The sequence below is a fragment of the Sinocyclocheilus anshuiensis genome, unplaced genomic scaffold, assembly GCF_001515605.1.
Source record: "Sinocyclocheilus anshuiensis isolate Anshui unplaced genomic scaffold, SAMN03320099.WGS_v1.1 scaffold2056, whole genome shotgun sequence".
Taxonomy (NCBI): domain Eukaryota; kingdom Metazoa; phylum Chordata; class Actinopteri; order Cypriniformes; family Cyprinidae; genus Sinocyclocheilus; species Sinocyclocheilus anshuiensis.
In genome coordinates, this window is record NW_015551026.1 from 160,031 (window position 1) to 169,314 (window position 9,284).

Here is a 9,284-nt window from a genome sequence, read left to right on the forward strand (position 1 = left end):
TTACAATCAATGTTTTGCCTTCTAAGAATTGTTAACTTTTTGCTAACATTTGCAGTGAATAGTGTTGATTAACCATTGTAAAAAAAACAAACAACTAAAAAAAAAACTGCTATGCTAGTCAGCAATTACGTATTTAGCAGGTAAAAAAATACTTAATTTTTGAAAAGATGCAGTGCAATTACTAATCACTTCTCTTGATGCTGTGAAAATGTCCTCTGTTTGGGTTGATGGAATGTTACTTGTAATGTTTTCTATATCAAAATGATATTTATCCTTTCATGTTTTTAAATATTAAATACATATTCTTTGATGTTTTTAAGATACACCCTAAATATCCGTTGACCCTTATGATTCAGCATGCATGTTTCATGTTCTGTTACAATTGTAGATTCGTCTAAGCATGGCACTGGTGTTGCTGCTAAGATATGTCATGAAAGTTGTGATGAATCCATAAATCCTTCATACCTGCTTTAGCATGCCAGCTACAAGTCTCAGCCTCAGATGGCATTCTCACAGACCATCTACAGTTTGTTCACTGACCACCTGATTCATGTTGCACACATAACTGGAAAGCACTTTGGCTATTATTTTATTTTATTTTATTTTTTAATTTAGTTATAGTTGTTAATATTGTATTAACAACAATAATAAGTTTTTCCCTCTCTCTCAAACTCTTTCTGTCTCTCTCCTCCCACAGAACTCCTGTCAGCCTGTCACGAGCTGCATTGCCGTTATGGATGCATCATGACCAGAAACGGCACATTCTGCTTCTGTGCAGATGGATTCGAGGTGGGAGAGGATGGGCGTAGCTGTAGAGGTAGGCACTCTCAGGGTCATGCCAGGCATCTCAGACAAATGATCGGCTTTGTGCGATGAGGAGGGAGAGGGGTGGCTGTCTGTCCCCAGGGTGTCTTTTCACACCTCCGTCCTGCTGTATTTGACGCGAGGCATTGACTCCAGAGAGGTCAAAGTGACTTCTCGGCCTGATTTGGCCTAAATGAAACCCTCTGAGTATGATATCAAGGCTGGTTGTTGTACATGATGGTGAAATATAGCTGATCCATTGCCACATTATGCCTAATTGTCTCAGTAGCAGAAATCAGGCTCAAACAGGAAGTTGTAAACTGGATAGATTTGTCTCAGGGAATACAGTATATCTCGAGGTCTCTTTGCTTTTTAAGCATTAATAGCACAAATCCTATATTTTTTGGTTGTGAGAACATTAGGTATGTTAGATTAACTATCTATTATAGCTAACATAAAACAATATTTAACATAAAATAAACCTATCATGAAAATTATATGCATCAAATGTTGCCCCCCTCCCCAAAATTGTGATTTGTTTTTGACTACATCCAACAATTAAATTGTAGAACTAATATTCAGTCTGTTTTATTAAATGTATTTATGTAATTATTGATTTAATGTAGAACTGGTCACACAAGACTTACCCATGTACAGTATATTTAGTGAAAGGAGAAAAAATGCCTTTACATAATTTTTGTAAGTCTTTCTTGATTGTAAAACATATTCAGCTTTAAATGATTGTAGGGAAAAAAAAAATTTCTCAGAATTTTTTTTAACTATTTATTTATTGTTTGTTTGTTTGCATGTGATTTGAATGTTTGTAACAGAAATAATGATTCTGTGTGGCTGAAAATACTGTGAAGCTGTTTCAGTCATGACAGATGACAGCTGCTCTCTCTCTATAGGTCAATGGCAGCGCGAACGCAGATTTAAATGTTCAAATCACACTGGTGTGATCGTACGCTGCACGGACGAACCAAGTGATCACAATGTTGTGATCGCACACGTCAAAGGTTGAGGAATGAAACAGACGAGTCATTGTAATTTAGGAATAGAATCACGTTGGTGTTTGAATCGTGTTCGCGATCTTTAACGATTTATTAAATTAAAGTGCTTTGTCATGTTGATGGTGACACCTCTCTTGTTTAGCTATCACAGATATTATACTTAGCATTTTTGGCTTCTGATCGCAAATGTAGCCAAACTTTGGAGCGCTTAGATTAGCGAGCAAGGTCCTGGCAGATCGCTAGGTCCGGTCTTCACAGATGAAGGAAAAAAAAGCGCATAGGAATCGATAGGAATAGGATAGAATCGATAGGATAGAAATCGTTAATCGAAATTTTAATTTGACAAGTATCCGATTCCTGACCTTAAGTATCCGATTCTCGAATCGGAATCGATTTTCGATTCCCAACCCTATACAGTGGCCGGATTCCAAACTGCTTTTTTTGCGCCCTTGAAGGGCACTTCGGGAAGGGGACGCCATTTGTAGGGACTTTCCAAACAGAAGTGAGCAACTGAATCCCTTCACGAAGGGCCCTTCCAGAAGCCCGTTAGCAAAGGGAACATGTGATGGTCACTTCACGGAAGTGATTTCCGTTTCTGATCATGTGATCTTCGGTTAGTAGATCTTGCGATGCTTTTTAAAGCAAAGTTGGGGTTGATTTCGACTTCACATACAAACGTAAGTAGAATAGGCTAATTATATTTGTCTATTTTAATGTAATACAAAATATTTTTCATCAGTGAAAGAAATATGATTTGACTGTAGTGTAAGCAAGTAGCCTATAGTTTGAAAAAGTTTAATAGTAAATAAGACACAATTAGACAATATTTGAATAAAATAATAATAAGAAGAAGAAAGAATTATTTGCAACAACTGATGGAGTGCTGAATGCTGCACGCACGCGCAGCCTTGTCAAGGTAACATGTCAGTCATTCCCTTCACCAAGGGAGTTCCAAACGCTTATATGAGACAGTAGTGCCCTACACCCTTCAAAGAACACACTTCAAGGACTCTGCCGACTCTGCCCAGTAGGGCATAGGGATGCTCACTTCCGTTTGGAATTCGCCCAGTATTGCAGTTAGTTGATTTAGTTGATCGATTGACAGCTGTCAATCATGTCGGTATGCAAATGAGCGGTATGACCTTATTTACACAGCATATTTTTTATTTTGGTCGCGCATGCGCACCACTTATGTGCACCCCTGAGTATATGCATACTTTTTTTATTACGTTTTTGTGTGAAATCGCTTATAGTTGTTTTTTGTTTGTTTGTTTGTTTGTTTTTTTTTATAGCTTTTTTAATAGTTTTTTAAATTAAGGCCTCAAAATCCTCAAAAAAACTTTTTAGGCTCTATTTTGTACCCTGATCATAGAAGGTTCCTCTGGATGTGCAACTAAGACAAATCAGTAAATCACCATTGGAACATTACACTTCAGTACAGCTTAAACAGGCAAAGACCTGGAGACTGATGCAAGGCAGGACTTGCCCGGAGATACGAGGTGGCATAGGGAGAAGCCACCGAGAGGCCACATTAAGTGGATTTTATGTATTTGGGTCATGTTTGAGCACACCTAATTTGTCATAAGTGACTCTTCCTCTGTGTACAGATCATGATGAATGCACCATGTACGGGACATGCAGCCAGACCTGCATGAACACCTATGGGTCATATCGCTGCAGCTGTACAGATGGGTACAGCCTGCAGCCGAACAGACGCTCCTGCATAGCCAAACACGGTAAGAGCATGATAAATTAATCACCGGGGATCTGCAAAAGCCGTCTGAAATGTTGTCACGTCCTTATATTGTTCTTTCACAAGAGTGCACTGAGTTGAAACAAGGTGGATTATTACTCTGTGTGATATGAATGAAATTAACTTACAGCGGCTGCAGCTCTGCTTTAAGCCGCCTTTGGCGCTGGTAATTTTCTGACCTTGAAAAACATGTTCTAATGTCTGCTTGAAAAATATGCAATGCTGATTAGATTTTGCATGTATCTGAAATGACTTATATCTGAAACAACACAATTCTGCTCAGTGATTGCCACGCAAATAGGGGGGACTGGGGCTAGTTGTCACAGAGGGAAGTTGTCACATGAGATTTCACGAACCTATAAGATTTTGAGTCAAAAATCCAATTACACAAGCAGAAATTTTCTGTTAATTTCAAACACCTGGTTCAACAACACTGTAGGGACTTTCCAAACAGAAGTGAGCAACTGAATCCCTTCACGAAGGGCCCTTCCAGAAGCCCGTTAGCAAAGGGAACATGTGATGGTCACTTCACGGAAGTGATTTCCGTTTCTGATCATGTGATCTTCGGTTAGTAGATCTTGCGATGCTTTTTAAAGCAAAGTTGGGGTTGATTTCGACTTCACATACAAACGTAAGTAGAATAGGCTAATTATATTTGTCTATTTTAATGTAATACAAAATATTTTTCATCAGTGAAAGAAATATGATTTGACTGTAGTGTAAGCAAGTAGCCTATAGTTTGAAAAAGTTTAATAGTAAATAAGACACAATTAGACAATATTTGAATAAAATAATAATAAGAAGAAGAAATATTTATTTGAAAACTGATGGAGTGCTGAATGCTGCACGCACGCGCAGCCTTGTCAAGGTAACATGTCAGTCATTCCCTTCACCAAGGGAGTTCCAAACGCTTATATGAGACAGTAGTGCCCTACACCCTTCAAAGAACACACTTCAAGGACTCTGCCCTTCGAAGGGAGTAGGGCATAGGGATGCTCACTTCCGTTTGGAATTCACCCACAGTCTTAACATGGTGGCTAAGTTTATGCAACTGGCCCCAGATCTTTCCAAAACATAGTGTGCCTTTGCTGTCTAGTAACTACACAGGCAGCTACATATGAAACATCTTAACCATCATGGAACCTCATAAAAGACCAATTTGAAATGCTCTACATAGGCTTGTGCCTTTAAAATTGCAATAGATTTTGACATTAGCATGTTGCTAAGCTAACAACACAATATCTTAATAGGCTAATATTAAATACATAACTAACATTATATAAAATAAACTAGTTGACTGAACTAGCTTTTATCAGGTAGCAATAGACTTTGACATTAGCATGTTGCTAAGCTAACAACACCATACTCTATTAAGCAATTAATACATACAGTATTGCAGTTAGTTGATCTAAAACGTTGATTGACAGCTGTCAATCATGTCGGTATGCAAATGAGCGGTATGACCTTATTTACACAGCATATTTTTTATTTTGGTCGCGCATGCGCACCACTTATGTGCACCCCTGAGTATATGCATACTTTTTTTATTACGTTTTTGTGTGAAATCGCTTATAGTTGTTTTTTGTTTGTTTGTTTGTTTGTTTTTTTTTATAGCTTTTTTAATAGTTTTTTAAATTAAGGCCTCAAAATCCTCAAAAAAACTTTTTAGGCTCTATTTTGTACCCTGATCATAGAAGGTTCCTCTGGATGTGCAACTAAGACAAATCAGTAAATCACCATTGGAACATTACACTTCAGTACAGCTTAAACAGGCAAAGACCTGGAGACTGATGCAAGGCAGGACTTGCCCGGAGATACGAGGTGGCATAGGGAGAAGCCACCGAGAGGCCACATTAAGTGGATTTTATGTATTTGGGTCATGTTTGAGCACACCTAATTTGTCATAAGTGACTCTTCCTCTGTGTACAGATCATGATGAATGCACCATGTACGGGACATGCAGCCAGACCTGCATGAACACCTATGGGTCATATCGCTGCAGCTGTACAGATGGGTACAGCCTGCAGCCGAACAGACGCTCCTGCATAGCCAAACACGGTAAGAGCATGATAAATTAATCACCGGGGATCTGCAAAAGCCGTCTGAAATGTTGTCACGTCCTTATATTGTTCTTTCACAAGAGTGCACTGAGTTGAAACAAGGTGGATTATTACTCTGTGTGATATGAATGAAATTAACTTACAGCGGCTGCAGCTCTGCTTTAAGCCGCCTTTGGCGCTGGTAATTTTCTGACCTTGAAAAACATGTTCTAATGTCTGCTTGAAAAATATGCAATGCTGATTAGATTTTGCATGTATCTGAAATGACTTATATCTGAAACAACACAATTCTGCTCAGTGATTGCCACGCAAATAGGGGGGACTGGGGCTAGTTGTCACAGAGGGAAGTTGTCACATGAGATTTCACGAACCTATAAGATTTTGAGTCAAAAATCCAATTACACAAGCAGAAATTTTCTGTTAATTTCAAACACCTGGTTCAACAACACTTTTAAATTATAATCCTTTTTTTTTTTAAATCCTTTAAAAAAAATGTTGTCTTCTCCAAACTGAAATTTCTAAAGCTTCATTTCATATATACGTCAGGGAAAAGGTATATAGGTTGTGTTATATGTTGTAATTTTACACAATTTAAAATTATATATACAGTATGTGCGCGCGCGCGCACACACACACACACACACGTTTTTCCATGAATTGTTTTGTTTAGGTTGACAAATTACCTTATTACCTTATAAAGTGACAACAAGCCCCTCTACTAAGTCAATGCTTGTTTAAACTTAATTTAACTTATTTTTTTCTTCTTCAAGTCATTAATAATTCTATGCATGTATGTATAGAAATGATAGAAATTATTCTCTGTTCTCAGGTTTGCCTTTTTTCAAGTAAGCTTTCAGGGATCACATATGAATCCAGACTAAACCAGTTCAGCCTCTCATTCCCATAAGGACCTGAAAATTTAGTCAGTTTGCTTTGGATATTCTGCTACAGTCCCTATATCAGTGTTGCTGTGCCAAGGGACAGAAATAATGGAGCTGTTGGTGGAAGATAAGCCAGACATTGAGAATTAAGTGGAGGCTGAGTTTTATGAAGAGCAGGGCCTGAAGGACAGCTATTCTCTGTCTTTATCAGGCCATGCCAATTCATTACTTGCCTAATGGCACCTGCCTGTGAGAGTGTCTCCCCACCAGCCTCAAATCCAATCAAGTTTATCATTAAATCCGCTGCTTTTGTAATAAGGGGGTTTTGTAGGGAAAACACTCACTACAATTCTAAATGGATTCTAATCCCTTTTGTAGTAGATTGGTCATTTGTTTAGGCTCAAGTAATTGAAGTCGTTTTAATAAAAAAAAGAGCTATTGAGTCCCAAATGCTCAATAATTAGATTTTCTACAGCTGTGAGAATTATTATAAAATAAGGAGAAAATATGCTACATATATTTGAATCTCACTTGCTTACAGTGTCAGCTGTGGGAAACTATTTGGATTTGAGCAAACATAGTGAGCATGTATATGAGTGGATCAAGAGCGGATCCTCTATAAAGTATCATTTTTTTCTCTACCTGTGAACACTTTTTTCACGTTCGCTGGTGTTGGATTGGCTGCTGTGTCTTAGCAAAATTGTGGACATTAAGAAAACGTCTGAAATTATATCTTAATTACAGTTTACATCACGTTTCAAGGATTAATTCATTCAAAAATTAAAATGTGCTGAACTGGAGATCTGGAGAAATTTTGCATTACATCACTTGCTCACCATTGGATCCTCTGCAGTGAATGGGTGCCGTCAGAATGACAGTTCAAACAACAACAAAAAAAATATCACAGTAATCCACAGGTAAACCAGATGACTCCAGTCCATCAATTAACATCTTGTGAAGTAAAAATCTGCCTCTTTGTAGTAAACTAATCCATCATTAAGATGTTTTTAACTTCAAACCGGCTTCTGGCTAAAATACGAGTCCTCTATCCATAATATTGCTTTCTTCAGTGAATCCTCATTCTGACGGAAACTATTCACTGCAGAGTATCAATTTAATCATCTTATTTGTATACAAACCTCTGATTAACATTTTAAGAGTTGATTTACATCCATTTTGAATCATAAATGTTGTTATAACTGACTGGAACTATCTGGGAAATTATACACACCGCTTTTATGCAATTTGACTTTTAGCTTTTCTAAGGCCCATAGGGTCATTTGAAGTCTTATGAACACTGGTGTTGTAAACTCGCCCCTGCATAAATTCATTATGTTGAGTACACACAATTCATGAATAAAATCCGTTACAACGTGTGCTAGGTATGCTGGCCTCAAAGTATGCCTCGTGCAAAGCATTTTGTGACCTAAAAAGATGACGCATCCTTGTATTTCTATTGGTGCGGTACACCGCTACCGGTTTGAATATGTGTTTTAAATTAAATGGAGATTACGCCACTGTACACTCAGTGGGAAATAGCTAGCAGGCAGCGGTGCACCTTGCTGCTGGATGCAGAATCTGTCCCACGTTTAATCAATGTGACTGCTTTCCTATGAGGAATATACTGAATATCATTACCCATAAACTTAACCGAACTCAGCGCTCACCCACATTAATATTAATTTAGCAGAAAGAGGTTGTTGCACTGGGATAACTGTGGGTTTCCATTAGATATAAAAGCGCATGCACATAAATCCCAATGCATCTTCTTTTCCTGGCCTTCTGACGGGGGCCAGCAGAGGATGACATAGTCATTAGAAAGGTGAATGTTTAAAAAGACTCTTAAAAATAAATACACTGCAAAAGAATTTAAAGGAAATATCTTTGTTGGTTTATTTTATTTATATTATACCTTTATACATACTGTGTGTGTGTGTGTGTGTGTGCGCGCGCGCAGCCTGGTCTCATGTTTATACGTAGGTATTATTACGTAACATTTACAAGCACAAAACGTACATTTTTGTACGCTTTTATTTATGCTAAAACGTACAATTTAGACGTATTTCAAAATTTAAAACGTACAAATCGCTACGTATTGTTAGCTAAAAAACGTAAAAATAGTTACGTATCTTTTATATCATTAAGATATTAGTATCAATGCATTTGTATCATTTTATCAATAAGCGATTTAGATTTTTAGACCCCTTAACCTACCCCCAAACCTAAACCTACCCATTTTACAGCGAATATGCATTTTTATCATTTTATTAATAAGCAATTTAGATTTTTAGACCCCTTAACCTACCCCCAAACCTAAACCTACCCATTTTACAGCGAATATGCATTTTTATCATTTTATTAATAAGCAATTTAGATTTTTAGACCCCTTAACCTACCCCCAAACCTTAACCTACCCATTTTATAGCGAATATAAAAGGATATAAAACGCAATTGACCGAAATATGCAGGAAAATAACCATTTTAGTAACAATATAGCATTAAAATATTTTTATAGTCGCTAATCCCACTCCTACCTATAAACCTAAACATTTCTGTACAGTATAAGAAAAACATGACAGACAGATAAATGCAATTACAATCATTTATTCATTGCAAAAATGTCAAAAGCAGTACCAAACGTAATCCAAATGACAATGCGTTGCAGCCGCGGTCCTCTCTGGCGGAATACAGTAGGTTTGTGTGAGGTGCAGAGCAGAATTTAAGTTATTACTCGCTGAAAATATTATACAGATTATTTTCCCGATCCACTCCGTGA

General features: G+C 37.4%; 1 protein-coding gene across 1 annotated transcript in view; it reads left to right on the plus strand.

Annotated features, from left to right (window-relative positions):
- Nucleotides 1–9,284, plus strand: part of LOC107661145 (low-density lipoprotein receptor-related protein 1B-like) — a 349,019-nt gene that overhangs the window by 125,871 nt on the left and 213,864 nt on the right. Inside the window, exon 5 of the mRNA XM_016450614.1 lies at nucleotides 3,422–3,550. Coding sequence (XP_016306100.1) covers nucleotides 3,422–3,550 — 129 coding nt within the window. The remainder of the gene's footprint in view (nucleotides 1–3,421; nucleotides 3,551–9,284) is intronic.